Source organism: Thalassophryne amazonica, chromosome 16 (assembly GCF_902500255.1).
Source record: "Thalassophryne amazonica chromosome 16, fThaAma1.1, whole genome shotgun sequence".
NCBI lineage: Eukaryota > Metazoa > Chordata > Actinopteri > Batrachoidiformes > Batrachoididae > Thalassophryne > Thalassophryne amazonica.
Genome location: NC_047118.1, coordinates 79357585 through 79379028, shown reverse-complemented (window position 1 = coordinate 79379028; position 21444 = coordinate 79357585). Strand labels below are relative to the sequence as shown.

Sequence of the window (21444 nt, the reverse complement as noted above, 5' to 3'; positions counted from 1 at the left end):
TTTGCACCTCATTGTCACAAATGAGAGTGATTGAGGCACTTTTGATTGAAATATAATGCAAAATGTGCACCAAATGGGCTTTTTGATATTAAATTCAAATGTCAAAAAAATCCACAATCCAGATCAGATCCAGATCAAACTTTGTCACGTGATAGTGAGTGCCAGTCTGCACCTCACTTTCAAATATGAGAGTGATTGGGGCACGTTTGATTAAGATATAATGTAAAATACACATTAAATGGAATTTTCACAGTTAAATTTAAATGGCCACAAAATCTGCAATCTTGTGAAATTTGATCTTCTTTGACAGAGGTATGAATTTTTGAAAGTTTGTTCAGTGTTAAAGATAGGGATGTTTCCAGTTTTCCAATACTTTTCCTGACTTGGACCTTTGACCTTGAAAATTGAATTAGTTTTTGCCTATAAAAAAAATTTATAATGATGTTTGAAAAATTGTGGGCTCCAGGCTGTTAACAAACAAACAAACAAATGGGGACAAAAACATAACCTCTGCCCACCTTTGTTGGCGGAGATAAACACACACACACACACACACACACACACACACACACACACACACACACACACACACACACACACACACACACACACACCTTTCTGTCATACAAGGCCCTCAACGTGGGGATCAGTGACGTTGCACCTTAATGACCTTCCCAATGTGGAATCACACTGAGGAGTCTGCCTCTCTAACCACCAGGCCACCTGGTCCAGGCCACCCGGTCCAGGCCACCCGGTCCAGGCCGGTACACTGTTGCAAAGAATCTCAAACACTTCAGACTGAAGGAGAAAATACAAAGCTGTTGCACATGAGCTGGCGCCCTCTAGTGTCCTTTATTAAAACAGCTTGTAAGCGCCTCATGTCACTGACACATCACAGTATACATCCATCTGATTATTGATCACAATAATATTTGCAAAGTATATTCAGTTTAAAACTTGATGAAGCTGGTTTCAGAATAATGCCACTGATCTGAGGTCAGACTGAACATCCTGAGTGTTTTTTTTAAACACATCTTTAACTACTTGTTACTATGGTTACTATACAGTTAGTACAGTTCCTGTTAAACCCACCCATGTGTGACAGGGCCTTTTGTGAGGTCCAGACATGTCAGGTCCCAGTACCAAAACAGAAAGATTGCAATTAAATGTGTAAAGTGCAAACATGCATGACATCAACAAGGAACATTAACAGCTGTCAGTATTCCAAAATAAAATGTAAAACAGCAAATATTAATATTTCTTTTTTTAATGAATGTATCAAAGTATAAGTACCAGTAATGGATGTGGCTCCAGTCAGAAATAAACCCAGCTGCACTGTTTTGAGGACCAGTCGTGCCTGAGGGGCTCCCTGGAACCCACATAGTACCTTTGCCACCTGATACCCCCAAGAAGGTGCCTGAGAGGCCACAAGATGTTTGGGTCCCCCTTGAGAGGCGCCCAGTACTTGAGGATTTTCCTGGTGCCTCAGGGACTCTTGATGCCTGAGGGGCCCATTTGGTACCTAAGGCTTTTCCATGGTGGTTGAGGGGCACACATTGTACTTGAGACTTTCCCCAGTGCCGTAGGGAGCCCCTGGTGTCTGTGGGGACCCCTGGTGTCTGTGGGGCCTACCTGGTGTCTGTGGGGACCCCTGGTGTCTGTGGGGCCCACCTGGTGTCTGTGGGGACCCCTGGTGTCCGTGGGGCCTACCTGGTGTCTGTGGGGACCCCTGGTGTCTGTGGGGCCCACCTGGTGTCTGTGGGGCCCACCTGGTGTCTGTGGGGACCCCTGGTGTCTGTGGGGCCCACCTCATGTCTGTGGGGACCCCTGGTGTCTGTGGGGCCCACCTGGTGTCTGTGGGGACCCCTGGTATCTGTGGGGACCCCTGGTGTCTGTGGGGCCTACCTGGTGCCTCACAGACTCTCGGGTTTTTAGACTGACATGTAAAAAGAAGCAGCAGGTCGGCTCAGAGTGCAGTGACTGCATGCAGCATCTTCAGGGTCCAGTACTCACAAGAAGGGTGACATCGTTGGACGTGAGATGAAACCCAACTGAATATGAGATTCTAACCATGACGAGGAAGTACTTATTATAAAGAGCTGAATATATCTGTCGAATCAAGAACACTAGTTGTTTGTGACTTTTTCCTCTTTCACCTTCTCCCTGAGGTTCAGGGTTCCCACAGCAGACTGATCTCCACCCACTAAACCTCTCCTTCAGGTACTCGTTCCTTGCTTGCCTCTACTGGTGGTTGGCTCTCACTGCGGTATTGTATCACTTCCTGTTCCGGAGCACAGCAGTGTTTTACTGTATCTGTTAGCTGTTTAATCTGTGCAGTTAGATTGATCTAGTTAACTAGATAACGATTTGTTTCACAGTGTAATCTTCACGTGCCTTAACTAAAGCACTCCCTCTGCTGAATCACCTCTAAATTATTTACACATTATTCACTTTGTGTGTTTTTAGGAATCCGCTAGCTTAGCGCAGCTACTAGCTCTTAGCCGATTTAGCATGGCGGCTTCTCCTGTCTCTCCTGCACTTTTCTGCTCTGGGTGTGAAATGTTTAGTTATTCCTCGGCCTCCTTTAGCAGTAATGGTACTTGTAATAAGTGTAGCTTATTCGTAGCTTTGGAGGCCAGGCTGGGCGAATTGGAGACTCGGCTCCGCACCATGGAAAATTCTACGGCTAGCCAGGCCCCTGTAATCGGTGCGGACCAAGGTAGCTTAGCCGCCGTTGGTTTCCCTCTGGCAGATCCCGAGCAGCCGGGAAAGCAGGCCGACTGGGTGACTGTGAGGAGGAAGCGTAGCCCTAAACAGAAGCCCCGTGTACACCGCCAACCCGTTCACATTTCTAACCGTTTTTCCCCACTCGGCGACACACCCGCCGAGGATCAAACTCTGGTTATTGGCGACTCTGTTTTGAGAAATGTGAAGTTAGCGACACCAGCATCCATAGTCAATTGTCTTCCGGGGGCCAGAGCAGGCGACACTGAAGGAAATTTGAAACTGCTGGCTAAGGCTAAGCGTAAATTTGGTAAGACTGTAATTCACGTCGGCAGTAATGACACCCGGTTACGCCAATCGGAGGTCACTAAAATTAACATTGAATCGGTGTGTAACTTTGCAAAAACAATGTCGGACTCTGTAGTTTTCTCTGGGCCCCTCCCCAATCGGACCGGGAGTGACGTTTAGCCGCATGTTCTCCTTGAATTGCTGTCTGTCTGAGTGGTGTCCAAAAAATGAGGTGGGCTTCATAGATAATTGGCAAAGCTTCTGGGGAAAACCTGGTCTTGTTAGGAGAGACGGCATCCATCCCACTTTGGATGGAGCAGCTCTCATTTCTAGAAATCTGGCCAATTTTCTTAAATCCTCCAAACCGTGACTATCCAGGGTTGGGACCAGGAAGCAGAGTTGTAGTCTTACACACCTCTCTGCAGCTTCTCTCCCCCTGCCATCCCCTCATTACCCCATCCCCGTAGAGACGGTGCCTGCTCCCAGACCACCAATAACCAGCAAAAATCAATTTAAGCATAAAAATTCAAAAAGAAAAAATAATATAGCACCTTCAACTGCACCACAGACTAAAACAGTTAAATGTGGTCTATTAAACATTAGGTCTCTCTCTTCTAAGTCCCTGTTAGTAAATGATATAATAATTGATCAACATATTGATTTATTCTGCCTTACAGAAACCTGGTTACAGCAGGATGAATATGTTAGTTTAAATGAGTCAACACCCCCGAGTCACACTAACTGCCAGAACGCTCATAGCACGGGCCGAGGCGGAGGATTAGCAGCAATCTTCCATTCCAGCTTATTAATTAATCAAAAACCCAGACAGAGCTTTAATTCATTTGAAAGCTTGACTCTTAGTCTTGTCCATCCAAATTGGAAGTCCCAAAAACCAGTTTTATTTGTTGTTATCTATCGTCCTCCTGGTCGTTACTGTGAGTTTCTCTGTGAATTTTCAGACCTTTTGTCTGACTTAGTGCTTGGCTCAGATAAGATAATTATAGTGGGCGATTTTAACATCCACACAAATGCTGAGAATGACAGCCTCAACACTGCATTTAATCTATTATTAGACTCAATTGGCTTTGCTCAAAATGTAAATGAGTCCACCCACCACTTTAATCATATCTTAGACCTTGTTCTGACTTATGGTATGGAAATTGAAGACTTAACAGTATTCCCTGAAAACTCCCTTCTGTCTGATCATTTCTTAATAACATTTACATTTACTCTGATGAACTACCCAGCAGTGGGGAATAAGTTTCATTACACTAGAAGTCTTTCAGAAAGCGCTGTAACTAGGTTTAAGGATATGATTCCTTCTTTATGGTCTCTAATGCCATATACCAACACAGTCCAGAGTAGCTACCTAAACTCTGTAAGTGAGATAGAGTATCTCGTCAATAGTTTTACATCCTCATTGAAGACAACTTTGGATGCTGTAGCTCCTCTAAAAAAGAGAGCTTTAAATCAGAAGTGCCTGACTCCGTGGTATAACTCACAAACTCGCAGCTTAAAGCAGATAACCCATAAGTTGGAGAGGAAATGGCATCTCACTAATTTAGAAGATCTTCACTTAGCCTGGAAAAAGAGTCTGTTGCTCTATAAAAAAAGCCCTCCGTAAAGCTAGGACATCTTACTACTCATCACTAATTGAAGAAAATAAGAACAACCCCAGGTTTCTTTTCAGCACTGTAGCCAGGCTGACAAAGAGTCAGAGCTCTATTGGCCGAGTATTCCTTTAACTTTAACTAGTAATGACTTCATGACTTTCTTTGCTAATAAAATTTTAACTATTAGAGAAAAAATTACTCATAACCATCCCAAAGACGTATCGTTATCTTTGGCTGCTTTCAGTGATGCCGGTATTTGGTTAGACTCTTTCTCTCAGATTGTTCTGTCTGAGTTATTTTCATTAGTTACTTCATCCAAACCATCAACATGTCTATTAGACCCCATTCCTACCAGGCTGCTCAAGGAAGCCCTACCATTAATTAATGCTTCGATCTTAAATATGATCAATCTATCTTTATTAGTTGGCTATGTACCACAGGCTTTTAAGGTGGCAGTAATTAAACCATTACTTAAAAAGCCATCACTTGACCCAGCTATCTTAGCTAATTATAGGCCAATCTCCAACCTTCCTTTTCTCTCAAAAATTCTTGAAAGGGTAGTTGTAAAACAGCTAACTGATCATCTGCAGAGGAATGGTCTATTTGAAGAGTTTCAGTCAGGTTTTAGAATTCATCATAGTACAGAAACAGCATTAGTGAAGGTTACAAATAATCTTCTTATGGCCTCAGACAGTGGACTCATCTCTGTGCTTGTTCTGTTAGACCTCAGGGCTGCTTTTGATACTGTTGACCATAAAATTTTATTACAGAGATTAGAGCATGCCATAGGTATTAAAGGCACTGCGCTGCGGTGGTTTGAATCATATTTATCTAATAGATTACAATTTGTTCATGTAAATGGGGAATCTTCTTCACAGACTAAGGTTAATTATGGAGTTCCACAAGGTTCTGTGCTAGGACCAATTTTATTCACTTTATACATGCTTCCCTTAGGCAGTATTATTAGACGGCATTGCTTAAATTTTCATTGTTACCCAGATGATACCCAGCTTTATCTATCCATGAAGCCAGAGGACACACACCAATTAGCTAAACTGCAGGATTGTCTTACAGACATAAAGACATGGATGACCTCTAATTTCCTGCTTTTAAACTCAGATAAAACTGAAGTTATTGTACTTGGCCCCACAAATCTTAGAAACATGGTGTCTAACCAGATCCTTACTCTGGATGGCATTACCCTGACCTCTAGTAATACTGTGAGAAATCTTGGAGTCATTTTTGATCAGGATATGTCATTCAAAGCGCATATTAAACAAATATGTAGGACTGCTTTTTTGCATTTACGCAATATCTCTAAAATTAGAAAGGTCTTGTCTCAGAGTGATGCTGAAAAACTAATTCATGCATTTATTTCCTCTAGGCTGGACTATTGTAATTCATTATTAGCAGGTTGTCCTAAAAGTTCCCTGAAAAGCCTTCAGTTAATTCAAAATGCTGCAGCTAGAGTACTAACGGGGACTAGAAGGAGAGAGCATATCTCACCAATATTGGCCTCTCTTCATTGGCTTCCTGTTAATTCTAGAATAGAATTTAAAATTCTTCTTCTTACTTATAAGGTTTTGAATAATCAGGTCCCATCTTATCTTAGGGACCTCATAGTACCATATCACCCCAATAGAGCGCTTCGCTCTCAGACTGCAGGCTTACTTGTAGTTCCTAGGGTTTGTAAGAGTAGAATGGGAGGCAGAGCCTTCAGCTTTCAGGCTCCTCTCCTGTGGAACCAGCTCCCAATTCGGATCAGGGAGACAGACACCCTCTATACTTTTAAGATTAGGCTTAAAACTTTCCTTTTTGCTAAAGCTTATAGTTAGGGCTGGATCAGGTGACCCTGAACCATCCCTTAGTTATGCTGCTCTAGACTTAGACTGCTGGGGGGTTCCCATGATGCACTGAGTGTTTCTTTCTCTTTTTGCTCTGTATGCACCACTCTGCATTTAATCATTAGTGATGATCTCTGCTCCCCTCCACAGCATGTCTTTTTCCTGGTTCTCTCCCTCAGCCCCAACCAGTCCCAGCAGAAGACTGCCCCTCCCTGAGCCTGGTTCTGCTGGAGGTTTCTTCCTGTTAAAAGGGAGTTTTTCCTTCCCACTGTCGCCAAGTGCTTGCTCACAGGGGGTCGTTTTGACCGTTGGGGTTTTTACGTAATTATTGTATGGCCTTGCCTTACAATATAAAGCGTCTTGGGGCAACTGTTTGTTGTGATTTGGCGCTATATAAATAAAATTGATTGATTGATTGATGACCTGTCCGCCATCACCTCATCCAAACTCATCGTTCTTTTTTATTTTCCTTTTGCTGCTTCCTGGTACTCTCTCACCCATATTCTCTTCCTGTTGTTACATCAGACCATCTCCAAACCATCAATCTGTTCCTTTACCTTCAGGGGAACCTTTTTAATCACACAACTGTTCTGATGTTTTTCTCCAATCACTCTTTCCTCCCTGCCCTCATTTTTTTGTATCTTGCTTACAATCATCATGTTCTCGACTTCTACCACATTCACAGCCGTCCCTCTTCTTCCTTTACACATGCAGCCTAACATTTTTCTTTTTCTCCTATTTAAGTCTGGTTTTTGCTTCTGCACTGCTCTGCTTCTGCCACTGGAGGGCAATATTGAAAAAGTACAGCATAGAAACCCAGAGGTTTCTGTTATTTCAGGTCTGAGAGCCACAGATCTCTACATCCACCACAGTATGGATGTAACCTGGATGGTAACCATTCAGGCAGACAGCCGGTCCATCGCCACCTCACCAACACTGAATTTTATTTCTGAGCATGGAAGTCCATCTGCAGTTTTCTGCATTGTTCAGTCACGGCCCTTCAGCTGTTACGGGTTGGCCGAGATGCACATTAGAGAATTCAAAAGTCTCTGCACTGCACAATTACACATAACTCTATGTACTCATGAGAAATGACACAGTAAAAACCACAGTGCCATCATCATCCACAGTGGGTCACTTCCTGTCATGTGGTCCTTCACTGCAGCAAACATTAGTGGGCTAAGAGTGGATCCCTGAAGCATACCCACTTCCTCCTTGAACACTTCAGTCTCTTAGATTTCACTATCCTTGTACATGTGCTGTGTTGCCTTCACATACCTCTCATGTTTCATTAATAATCATAGAAGAGTAAACATTAGGTTTTGTGACGATTCAGTCAGCATGATCAGTGATTTAAGACTGTACTGGAAAAACATGAAAATACCTACCAGGAAGGAGAGAGGGCACAGCTTCAGATTAACAGAAGGCTGGTGATCAATATTTACATACTGACTCATACATAAATAGCTTATTGATTGGAGATTACACAGACAGACCACTGCAGCTTATAGGTCGAGTCCAGACCAGTGATTGGCCATAAAGCAGAGTCATGTGGTGGGGCGGGGCTAATCACACTATAGAAGACTCACCTCTAAGTCTTGACTGAGTCCGTTCCCACATAGTCCCTTTAAGCTTCACTCTGATTGGCTGTTTGAGTCCTTGAATGCCATGTCTCTGATTGGCTGAGTGGGTTTGTATCACAGCCTATGACTCGTCAACTGACTGACGATGAGGTTCAGTTCGGTGACGACGTGTCCGTGAGATCAGAGGTTCGAGGACTGTTTAATGCTGTGGAAGGATACGCGGCTGGGTGATGTGGGTAGTGACATGGCTCGTCCCGTTCGGCTCCGAATGGAGTGACGGTCCTGCCAACGAGCCCAACGCTTCCTGACAGCAGAGCGCACCTGCAGATATACATGCTGTGTAAATATGATTATCAATACAGTAATGGATCGCTCGAGAGGCAAATGTATTACCTCATTGTTGAGGAAACAGTAGAAAACGGAGACAAAAAAACCCTGTGGAAAGAGAGAGCAATCATCAAATTAAAAACTTTTCTGTGCTAACTGGCAACAACCAGCGCATAGATTCTTTTAATTTATGCATGAGGGTAAAAATAATCCATAAGAGTGGACATAGATATGAACTCCTAATTACAGATCTGTCTCCCTTCTGCCACAATTCTCAAATATACTGGAAAAACTTTTCCACATCAGATTGCATGATTTTACAACTAAACATTATATATATATATATATATATATATATATATATATATATATATATATATATATATATATACTGTGATCAGTGATATGGAGACGGAGCCAACAGAACAATGTCAAGGGCATTAATAAAGTTTATTGAGCAGATAACTACTGCAACAGAAAGGAAAGAATATGCAGCAGGAATATTTTAGATCTCTAGAAAAGCATTTGATGCTGTCAATCAAAACCTTTTAATGAAGCACTTCTGTGGGTATGCAGTTACACGGAGAACAGGTATTAGCATGTCCAAATCAATGGTTCCAAATCTAAGATAAAGACTGTAACTTGTGGGGTTCCACATGGCTCAGTTTTGAGACCAATGTTATTCATTCATGCCTGTTATTGTCCTCTCCCTACTCACATGCCCTCTGTTGAGGGGGCAGGGATGGAAGACTCGGGTGGATCTGATGCCATCACCCTACACAAAAAAAAAATTCCCTTGTTTTTATGGATACATTCTGGCAGCTGTGGTTACCAGGAGTATTCTGTAAAAATTATGGTGAATTAATTTTTAATTTATTTCATTTATACAGTGCCAAATCACAGCAAAGCTGCCTCAAGGCACTTCACACAAGTAAGGTTGAACCGTACCAACCCCAGAGCAAACACACAGGTGACAGTGGTGAGGAAAACACCCGCTGATAATTTTGAGGAAGAAACCTCAAGCAATCCAGACTCAAAGGGGTGACCCACTGCTTAGGTCATAAGAATAAAAAAAAAAAAAAAAAACATTTTTAACAACAGAGGAACATCAAATTTTTGACAATTATTAAGTCCACGCAGACGTCCAGCACAGCACCAATTGATTGTGGAGGGGAAGGAGGGTTGGGTTTTTGATCCTGATTTTAATGTTCAATGGGCAGATTTGAAAAAAAAAGTCTTGGATCTAGTATGTAATTATTAAAGGGGTCTTATTGTGCAACATCACTTTTATCTATCTTTTACATTTTCATGTGTTTGATATTTAATGTTCATCTCCAGAGTCTCACAATTCTGAGTGTTTTCACAGACATTCCAATTTATCCTAATTTAAGCAGAATTTATGTATGATTCAACTCATTTAACACCTCTGTGACATATGTAAGGGCCCCTTCACACATAACAGGAAAGACGCAGAAACTGAAAGAAAATCTGGGAACCAAAAACAAAATGAGAACCACATAATTTTACACCTGCTGTTGGGAGGGACGCACAGTTGGACAGGCGAGCACGATACCACAGGATCGGTTTTGTGTTCGCGCGCACGAACACAGTGCGAGCACGTGGAAAGTCGCGCACACAGTAGCAGAGGAAAAAATTTTAAAACACCACAATTTATAATACTTCATTCCTGTTATACAGAGCGGATTTAGCCTCCACCCAGACATGCACCAGGAAGTAATGAAATGACATGGATTACTGTTCTCCATTTTATGTTTTACATGAATTACCTGATGTGCTCATCTCATGAAGAGCCGGCCGGCTCCCGTGTCATGAAAAGTTGGCTCCCGTCTCATGAAGAGCTGGGCTCTTGTGTCATGAACACATCAGCCGCCATGGTGAGTCCAGCACGCAGTGATCCGCTGCAAATGTGATATGTGTTGTAATTATTACAATGTGGGGAAATCCCACAGTGCACGAATGGTTGTTGCAACAACTGTACAAAGTGTTTGTGGCGGCTCCGTTTTTTCACGAGTGGCATTTGACTCCTCCTTCATGTGCCATTCTGCCTCAATCGTGTTATGTGTGAAGGGGCCCTAACATATAATTTTACTTCAGATTAGATGTGCGTTTTGTAATTTGAAAGGTGATATTTTAAAAAAATTATACATGCGATTAATTTGGATGAATTAATTGCAAAGCTTATAATTAAGAAGATTGTGATTTTTTAATGACCTGAGAGCACTATTAAACTTTCTTAACTTTCTCAGATCAATTTGATGTCTGGAAGAAATCCTGCAGTTTCATCAAAGTCAAGTTAAATTTGATTGTGATTTAATTTGTTTCAAACTCGGGAGAGAAACTTTTTCATCCCACATTATTTTCTATACCTTGTTTGTCATTGATGAGAAACTGAAATGTTTTTGTCTGTGAAGTGAATTAAATGAAAGAGAGCTGAAGGGCAAATTAACCTGGAAGGATTCCAGGAGGGAGTTGAAGTAGATGAAGACAATCTGAGCGATCTCATCTTCCCCTCCAGGGTTGACAAAAAACAGCATGTATGTGATTCCTAACAGAGGCAGCAGCACCAGAGTGGCCTTCACCGCCTTCCTGCAAGAAAAACATGGTACAATGGAAATGAAAATCAGATTACCGCATACATTCATTTTCTATACCCGCATATTCCAATTAAAGGTCACGGGGGAGCTGGAGCCTATCCCAGCGGTCACTGGGCAAGAAGCGCGGTACACCCTGGACCAGATGCCAATCAATCACAGGGCCACACGCAGACAAACACATTCACACCCACAGTCAATTTAAAGTTTCCAGTTCACATAAATTGTATGTCTTTGGAAGTGGGAAAAAGCCGGAACACCTGGAGAGAACCCACGTGACCACAGCAACAACATGCAAACTCCACGTAAAAGAAGCACCTGGGGAGCGATCCCGTGACCTTTTTGCTGTGGGGCAACAGTGCTAACCAAGAAATCCACCGTGCCGCCCCATGCAAAATAATAATAACAAACAGTCACAGCAGATTACTGAAATCCCTGCTTGTTACAGATATTATTATAAACCGCAGATTACTAAAAATAACTGCAGATTAAACTGTCCTGGACATGACATTAATTTGCATCCACATCTGCAGGTATTCCCCAGTTTAAAGAAATCTCTCCCTGGGGTTAGTGTCAGGATTAGCACTCCAGCAAAGGCAAATACATTCACCAACCTTAAAACCACATTGAGGGTGGAGTAGTGCTCAAGTGTCATTATGCAACTATGGTGTACAGACAGGGGAAAAACAGTGAAGCAGATTACACAGCAGACTGCTGAAAAACAAACTAGAGGGAAGATAACTGTTTAATCTGAAGGTTAATGAAAAATACTGGATTACTGGGACATCATTGCATATGTGTTCTTCTCAAGCTTTCACAATCTTCATTCATCAGCTCCTCAAAGTACGTCCTCCACCTTCTCAACGCACTCTCCTCTTGTCCGTACATTTCTGTCTACGTCCTTTTTCACCCTGACCAGCTACACATTCTTTCCAGTTTGTTCCATCTGTTTGGCTAACTGGTACAAGACCTTATAGCCTTCCTTAGTACAGCTCATGTACTCACTCGTACTGCACATGAAGGATCGTACCAGCACTGCATGTTAAGGCTCGCACCTGTACTGGATGGTCTCTGAAGTTGTCGATGCTCTTAGTTTGGTCATCAGGATCCGGACAATGTTGAACAAGAAGACAAAATTAATCTGAGGAGCAGATGAGAAGTAGAAGCAGCTGATGATTTTCTGCTATAATGTCTGTCCTAAAGTTTGAATTTCATGAAAAATTCATGCGATTTCATATTAAATTAACTGCAGATTTAAAAGCTGATGCTCATATGAATAAACACAAAACTAAGTTCTAAGAAGCTACAAAAGAGAAAAGAAGCTGAACATTTATGCACCACGTGGATGTGACAAAGTCCAGACAGATTTTAAAACATAGTTGATGTCATGATCCTGCTCTTGATGGGCTTCCTGTCATGAGTTTTTCATTGAGCTCTGCTTTCTTGTTCTGTACATCTGTATTTGTATTGTCACCATGTTTATGTTTTCATTAGGGCCGAGTAGGCAACGTCCTACGAGGACCCTATTGTAATTGCGCTGTTTATTATTATTATTATTATTATTATTATCACTCTTGAAATCGAAATTTCGGTCTCTTCCTATGCTCAAAAACTCACCAAACTTTCCAAAGTCGTCCGGCCGGATCCAAAATTCGATATTTTGGGGGCCTCGCACATGGTCGCAGAAACATCGCGAAATAGCGCCTCCTAGAAATTTTCAAAAACCCCTCCGCATTGGGCTTTATTCGTCGTAGCCTCACGAAATTTGGTACACATATTTACCATGCCAGGACGCACGAAAAAGTCTCTTACTGTCATGGTGAAATATCGACAGGAAGTCGGCCATTTTGATTTTAAGTTTCAATTTTGAGCAATTTTTTGCCATTTTTGGCCATTTCCACTACTTACATTTGAACAAACTCGTCCTAGGGATTTCATCTGATCGACTTCAAATTTGGTCAAACTCATCACAACACAATGGTGATCAAAAGTTATCAAAAGATTCTAATTAAGTCAAAAGGCGTGGCTGCTAGGGGTCGTCAAACTTTGGCAAGCTTTTCGGAGCACGCCATTTCACTTCGAACGGCTGTCACGCCCACATACTTCATCGTAGATCCTTCAAACTTGCTGGACATGATGAGGGCTCCGCCCTGAACGTCTACATATCTTAAGTTCCCACCTGCACCATAGCGCCCCCTGGTGGTGGCGGGAAATGTCCTATTTTTACTTTAAGAGGTCCTGATGTCACATACATGCAGAACAAATTGGTGAACATAGGCGATAAACGCTGTGAAGTTACGAGTAATGGCGTCTGTGTGGCGGCGTACCTAATATTGCCCATTCGCCATGAAATTACGTTCTTCCTTTTGACGGCTTTAATTTTGTCACATCATCATGAAAATTGATACACAGGTCGAGCACGACAACCTCTTACAATTCATAGGGGCGTCACCCATGGGCGGGGCAAAATGCCTCAATAGCGCCCCCTTGAAACTTTGAAAAACCCCTCCACATAGGGGGTTTTTTTGGAGTAGGGAGATGAAAATTGGTACACGTGTGACTTGCATAAACGTACAAAAACGTCTCTTGCACCATGGGTCTACTCCAAACAGGAAGTCGGCAATTTTGAATTTTCTTCTCATTTTGCCGTGATTTCCACGTTGTATTTGAACAAACTCCTCCTAGGGATTTTGTCCAATGCACTTCAAATTTCTTCCACATCACCCACAGACGATACTGACCAAAAGTTATCAAAAGCTTTTCTTTATGTCGAAGGGTGTGGCCGCTATGGCGCCGCCATTTTGACCCTTTGCCATGGAACATTATACTTAAACAGGTACTGATGTCACATACTTAACACCATCAACTTCCTTCCACTTCTAAAACATGCAGAACAAGTTGGTGAACGTAGGCGATGATCGCCGTGAACTTACGAGTAAAGGCTTCTGTGTGGTGGCGTACCGAATATCGCCCCTTTGCCATGAAATTACGTTATTCCTTTTGACGGCTTTAATTTTGTCATATCATCATGAAAATTGATACACAGGTCAAGCATGACAACCTCCTACAATTCATAGGGGCCTCGCCCATGGGCGGGGCAAAGTGCCTCAATAGCGCCCCCTTGAAAATTTCAAAAACCCCTCCCCATAGGGGTTTTTTTGGAGTAGGGAGATGAAAAGTGGTACACATGTGTGACTTGCATAGGCGTACAAAAAAGTCTCTTGCACCATGAGTCTACTCCAAACAGGAAGTCGGCCATTTTGAATTTTCTTCTCATTTTGAAATGATTTCCACATGTTGTATTTGAACGAACTCGTCCTAGGCATTTTGTCCAATGCACTTCAAATTTCTTTGACAGCATCCAAAGATGATACTGACCAAAAATTTATCGAAAGCTTTTCTCTATGTTGAAGGGTGTGGCCGCTATGGTGCCGCCATTTTTACCCTTTGCCATGGAACATCAAGTCATGATAACTCCTTCATGCTTTGCCTGACTGACTTGAAACTTCACATCTATGATGACGGTTGGCCCCTGAACACACCCAGCCCCTCTGTTTGTACATTGAGCGCCCCCTAATGGATGAACAATCAACATGTCATAACTCCTTGATGCATTGTGTGATTTGTTTAAAATTTTAACTGTGTGATGAGTGGTTGCCCCTGCATGCACATGCCCACATGTGGTCACAATGGTACCCACTGGCCTGGGTAGGCGGTTGCGCGGAACGAGGGCCCGTATATGACTGCTTGCAGTCCTAGTTGGTTTTGTTTTCTGTTCATCATTCATTTATTTTCTAGTTTTGTCTTAGTAGCTGTTTTGCCATATTGTTTTCATTTATTGTTACCTTAGTCACTTCAGTCTTAGTTTGGTTCTGTTTATCTCATTTCTTGTGTTATGCTTTAGTCTGGCTTTTTCTGTGAAGTTTACTTTTGTCTCTGGTTTTGTTTTCAGTTTATCACTTATTTTTCTGTTCAGTCATTTTTGGCATTCTGTTATTCTGTAGTCTGGGTTTGTTTTCTATTTAGTCCTTAGGTTGTTTTTGCCATTTTGTTCTTGTTAGTTTTTATACTTTAGCCATGGTCAGTTACGTTCTAGTTTTGTCTTTTATTTTCTGGCTGGTCTGTTCACCTTTACATTTATTAGTTTTTGGGTCATTTCTTTCCGTTAGCATGTTATGATGTTGTTTTTTTTCTCTCTGTTTTCTTTTGTCTCGGTCTCACTGCACTTGTCTTTGTATTTTGTCCTTTGTTTTTTTCTTCATCAGGATTATCTTTTGGTTTTTGCTGTTCAGTATTTCTGCATTTAGTCACGTCCACCCACCCCATGCCCCCTTCCTGATTCTTCCAACACACCTGTTCTCACTTTCCTCATTTCCACCCTGGTTATTTAAGCCCTCTGTTTTCACTCAAGCCCCGTCAGTTTGTTGATTTTCACAGTCCTCATACCAGCCTTTTTCATAGCTCTGCCTTGTCTTGCCATGTACTGACCCAGCTCTGTTTTGTGACTTCATCTTGGTACTGCCCACGTACTTTGTCTGCCTGTATAAAAGATCTGGGCCTTCCCTTTTGACGACGCCTTTGCCTGCTGACTACCTGTACCTCTGCATCCTTGACTGTCTAACTGTGTACCGAATCCGTTTGTTTTGACCGATAAAGCCTTTCAATTTCAACTCCACTGTCTGTGAGTTTTTGCATTTGGGTCCCACAACCTTCTGTGCCACGTCACCTCAAGTCCATGTCAGTTGATTCCATTTCAAGCAGCCTGAAGCCTTTTGTGCTTGTGTGTGTGTCTGTTTGTTTGTTTTCCAGAGCTGTTTTTAAAGGCGCTGTCATCCTCTCTTCTTTTATTTGGATCCCCATTAGTTTGGACAGAGGGATCACTGGACTTCATGTGGCCCACAGCGGAATATTACACAAATGTAATTCCAAAAAATATGAAAATATATAAAAACCGACAAAGACAAAAAAAAAAAAGAGAATAAGAAAAACAACTAAAATAATTATTCAGCAGACATAATCAAAGCAGTGCGACTTTCAGAAACAATACTAACAATCCAGCATCTACTTATGATCCATATATATAATCTATGCTTATGCTTCATAAAGCTCCCTGGAGCTCTAGTGATTCAGTGGAGTTTCTGGCCTGTGTAACCAATGACTCATCAATAAAACTCTGAATCAAGAAACACCTGAAGAGGTAGGTAGTTATTCTCCCAGCAGAGATGGACAGAAAAAAAACCTGTATGGAAGGCTGAAGAATTGAAAGTGTGGCGTATTAGTACACCCACCACTGCGGCAATACCCTGTCTTACAGACCGCATGGGATTGTTGCACATTTTTCCAAACTGAATACTGTAGTATAACCAGCAGGAGACCATTGATGTGTTCAGTGAATTTGGTGACAACACACCTGAATTTATTGAATATTTTTCTCGTGTCTCTTTTTGTTTTTGTACTTTGTAGACAGTCCCCACACTTCCGTTTCTCAGCCATCTGCTTGTTCAGATCAATATTGTTATTTTTCCAGCTCTGAGGTCGGCTCATATGGCAGGCTTACTTGTAGTTCCTAGGGTTTTTAAGAGTAGAATGGGAGGCAGAGCCTTCAGCTTTCAGGCTCCTCTCCCGTGGAACCAGCTCCCAATTCAGATCAGGGAGACAGACACCCTCTCTACTTTTAAGATTAGGCTTAAAACTTTCCTTTTTGCTAAAGCTTATAGTTAGGGCTGGATCAGGTGACCCTGAACCATCCCTTAGTTATGCTGCTATAGACGTAGACTGCTGGGGGGTTCCCATGATGCACTGTTTCTTTCTCTTTTTGCTCTGTATGCACCACTCTGCATTTAATCATTAGTGATCAATCTCTGCTCCCCTCCACAGCATGTCTTTTTCCTGGTTCTCTCCCTCAGCCCCAACCAGTCCCAGCAGAAGACTGCCCCTCCCTGAGCCTGGTTCTGCTGGAGGTTTCTTCCTGTTAAAAGGGAGTTTTTCCTTCCCACTGTAGCCAAGTGCTTGCTCACAGGGGGTCGTTTTGACCGTTGGGGTTTTACATAATTATTGTATGGCCTTGCCTTACAATATAAAGCGCCTTGGGGCAACTGTTTGTTGTGATTTGGCGCTATATAAAAAAAAAACAATTGATTGATTGATTGAAATTGGTATGGATAAAAATAAGGTTGTAGCTCGTTCTCGACCTTCCTGAGGTTAGAAACTAGTGTTGTTTGTTTTTCTATGTTTCTCGAAAGATTATTGAGCCGTGAACTTCGAATCTGTGAATATCTTTCTAACTTTACCCGACTCTCCACAGGAGGTTTCTGTCCTCCCTGAGTTTGACACCTACGTTACTGTTTAACAGGTATACTGACCCAGTCAAAATCCACACCTGCTGCTGTTGCCAGAGTGGGTCGCACACTTGATACCAGAAGTGAGGGCCGCTCTGGGCTCACCTCCCCGCCTCACCTTCTGTCGGGAACTGCCCCCACCCCCCCACCCCCAAAAAACACAAAACAAAAATAATTTTGTGGTGATAGGGTTTGCGATCAATATTTCCTGCAGTAATTGAGCCCTAAACTGAATTTCATAAACTACTTAAACTGAAAATAAATATATTTATCATGAATGATTCAGTATTCATGTTTTGCAATTAACGGTTTGTGGATAATTCATGACTTGCAGCTGATTCACATTTTGGGGGTTAACAACTCTAACTCTTCCTGGAGAATTCAAGGTGTTCCCAGCCACCTGGGAAACATAATCCCTCCAGTATGTCCTGGGTCTTCCCCGGAGCCTCCTCAGTTAGACAAGCCTGGAAGACCTCCATAGGGAGACAACCAGGGAGCATCCTCACCTGATGCCCGTACCACCTCAGCTGGCTCCATCTGATGTACAGAAGCAGTGTCTCTACTCCAAATCCCTTCTGGATACTTGAGCTTTTCACCCTGTCCCAGATAACCAATTGAGTAATCTCATTTCTGCTGCTAGTATCCTTGATAGTGTTCTTTCAGTCATTGGAAACTTCATAATAACCCAGGTCTCCCTTGCAAAGACATTTCGATCTCAACGAGACTAACCTGGTTAAATAAAGGTTAAATTATATTACCCACATGACAATACATGAGGACATGACTGTAAATTGAATGGTAAATTGAGGGTCTCTCCTTCTGGCTCAGCTTTTTCTTCACCACAACGGTGATGGAACAGTGTCTGCAGGACCTCAGATGCAGCCTCAATCCATTTTCCGTTTCAATGTCATGATCCTTCTTACCCCTGCTCATGAATAAGATCCTGAGATACCTGAACTCCTCCACTTGGGATAGTAACTCTCCCCTGACCCAGAGGGGACAATCCACCCTTTTTCTGACAAAGGACCATAGTCTCAGATTTGGAGGTGCTGATCCTCATCCCAGTCACTTTGCACTCTGCCTCAAGCCAGTGCACATCAGAGGTCACTGTCAGATAAAGGCACCAGAACCACATCATTCGCAACACACAAACATGCAATTTTGAGGTCACCAAACCCTCCAGTCCCTGACTGTACATTGAAATCCTGTCCATGAAAATCACAAACTGGTTTGGTGATGAGGGGCCCCCTGGCGGAGTCCAAGACCCACCAGGAAAAGGTCTGATGAAATGCGGAGATTGTGGATACAGTGAGTACTTTGGTCATAAGGAGACCAGGGACCTCATGTACAAAGACTTGCGTGGATTTCCTACTAAAAGTTGGCACACGCCAAAACCTAGAAACTGGCGTAAGTACAAAAATATTCAGATGTGTCAAAGTGTGCGTAGGCGTGGATCCACGCACATTCCGTTTGTACATCCCACTGAATGTGGAACCAAACTCCTCCCTGGCCACGCCCACTTAAATATGCAATTTCATGTAAATAAGCCCTTTGAGCAGGGATTCCCCCCAACGTCACATCAAACAAAATGAACACAGAAAAAAAACGTGTGTGAGGCTGACACGCTGTGAGCTTAAATCAATCAATCAATCAATCAATTTTTTTTATATTGCGCCAAATCACAACAAACAGTTGCCCCAAGGCGCTTTATATTGTAAGGCAAGGCCATACAATAATTATGTAAACCCCAACGGTCAAAACGACCCCCTGTGAGCAAGCACTTGGCTACAGTGGGAAGGAAAAACTCCCTTTTAACAGGAAGAAACCTCCAGCAGAACCAGGCTCAGGGAGGGGCAGTCTTCTGCTGGGACTGGTTGGGGCTGAGGGAGAGAACCAGGAAAAAGACATGCTGTGGAGGGGAGCAGAGATCGATCACTAAAAAGGTGAGGTGCACACACACACAAACACTTTTCCAGTTTCATGATTAATCCGTTTAACAGCGTATCGAATACACTATCCCTGCGTGTCTCCATGTAATTTCCAGTCATCTATAGTATAATTTCTTTCCTGTGTTCACGTTGTAGGCAGCATAACTTACATAAGATACTGTATCTAAGTTTTTGAGCACAGCAACAAACACTATCCATCCAACATTGTGTTTTTAACATTTAAAACATTATTCATGACCTATGTATAACATCAAATGACATGACATATAAAATAAAATAATGAAATATGAAGTTTGCATCATATTTAACTTTAAATCAAATTGGCTGAAGTTGTGGCTCTTACAATAGATTAAAAAACATTACAGTAAATTATTTAATTTATTTTATTCTGCTTTGCTTTAACAAATTTGCAGCCAATTATTCACATGCAAATAGAATAACGAGATCCAGTGCCTGTTCCAGTTTATTCATATACTGTATTTACATGATTAAACACCCGGGGCCTGCAATTTTCTTCAAGGGAGGCATTTATTGATGATCGTTTGCGTGCGTGTGTATGCATGCATGCTGTATACTGTACAGCCTTATGTACATGCATATTGCATGCAAGAGAAGCAGCACAGACTCAAATGAATGTGTTTTATCTGAATGCAGTAGTTGCTACACAATTACATAAAATGACTCAGCGCAAACATTTTTACTCAGCAGCACACACACACTCATCTTCAACCGCTTAGTCCAACTAAGGGTTGCGGGGGGCTGGAGCCTATCCCAGCAGTCATACAGTGCAAGGCGGGGTACACCCTGGACAGGACGCCAGTCTGTCACAGGGCCACACATAGACAAACAAACACATTCACATCCACACACACAACTACGGACAATTTAAAGTTTCCAGTCCACCTAATCTGCATGTGTTTGGATGTGGGAGGAAGTCAGAGCACCCAGAGAGAACCCATGCAGACATGGGGCGAACATGCAAACGCCACACAAAAAGACCACAGGTGGGAATCAAACCCATGACCTTCTTGCCATGAGGCAACAGTGCTAACCACTAAGTCACCATGCTTTTACTCAGCAGTGTTCAAGCTAAAAGTTGTGAAAGAAGCAGAACAGAAGGGAAACTATCATCCTGCTCAGATTTTCCTAGTTGATAGGAAATGCATCCGGGGTGGTGTAGGAACAAGGATAAGCTTGCAACCCTGGCCAAAACAGCAAAACGGCTGCCTGGGGGGGTTAGGAAAGTGCGTTATGTGGACACTGAAGAGGAGCTGATAAAATGGTTCCACAATAGGACAACGGCAGGCATCCATGTGACAGGGAATGGACATGTGACATACGAGGCACTATGGCTGCATATGCAACATAGAAGCCAGAACAGACATGATGAGATTTTGTGGCAATGTGTTAGGACTATTTCAGTGGTGTCCAAAGTATTCCAGAAAGAGCCAAGAGGGTGCAGGTTTTCTTTGATGAACTCATCCCTTCTACTCAAAGTGATGTTAATCAGTGGAAATCACCTGCTGGAGTCAGTGGCTGCAAAGAATGGAATACTTTGGACACCACTGGGCTATTTCATTTTATTCTGTTCTCTCAGGAGTTCACAAATTCACCACATGCAATGTGCTGAAAAATAATCAATGGAGCTTTTATTAGCTTTATATTTACTTTTATTATTAAGTATTCAATAAGTAATTATTTACTTTTGTTTACATTGCCTGGTGGGATGCAGCCGATTTGCTCTGTGTGAGCCCGGACCTGGTTAGTACTTGGATGGGAGACCTCTTTGGAACACCACTGGCTGTGTGTTTCTCCAGGTAAAACTGGAGTTGCGTCAGGAAGGGCAACCAGCGTAAAACTTGTGCCAACTACCAATATGGATCTGGATGTATCTGCTGTGGTGACCCCGAACACAAACGGGAGCAGCCGAATGGGCACCAAAATAAATGGTGGGATAATGTATTTTAAATGACGGTATATGCCGATTGAGGTCAAATGGTGTCAGAATAACACATCCAGCCACAATTGGGAAGTATTAAGGTGTGGCACTGCAGATGAAGACCAACGGATGGTAGTCTGTGAGCATGTCCATATTTGGTCCCATTCGCTCAGCTGTATCGAGTGTGTTGCACATGTTCAAAACACTCTTGGCACCATCAAGATGGA

At 42.5% G+C, this 21444-nt stretch overlaps 1 protein-coding gene across 2 annotated transcripts in view; it reads right to left on the bottom strand.

The window, feature by feature from the left end:
- Window positions 1–6785: 6785 nt before the first annotated feature.
- The window catches only part of crhr1 (corticotropin releasing hormone receptor 1), a 95522-nt gene continuing 80863 nt past the window's right edge, over window positions 6786–21444 (bottom strand). For both annotated transcript variants that reach the window (XM_034190556.1, XM_034190557.1), the window contains 4 exons: window positions 12047–12132; window positions 10848–10986; window positions 8446–8487; window positions 6786–8373 (listed from right to left, as the gene is read on the bottom strand). In XM_034190556.1, coding sequence (XP_034046447.1) covers window positions 8233–8373; window positions 8446–8487; window positions 10848–10986; window positions 12047–12132 — 408 coding nt within the window. In that variant the 3' untranslated portion in view covers window positions 6786–8232. The remainder of the gene's footprint in view (window positions 8374–8445; window positions 8488–10847; window positions 10987–12046; window positions 12133–21444) is intronic.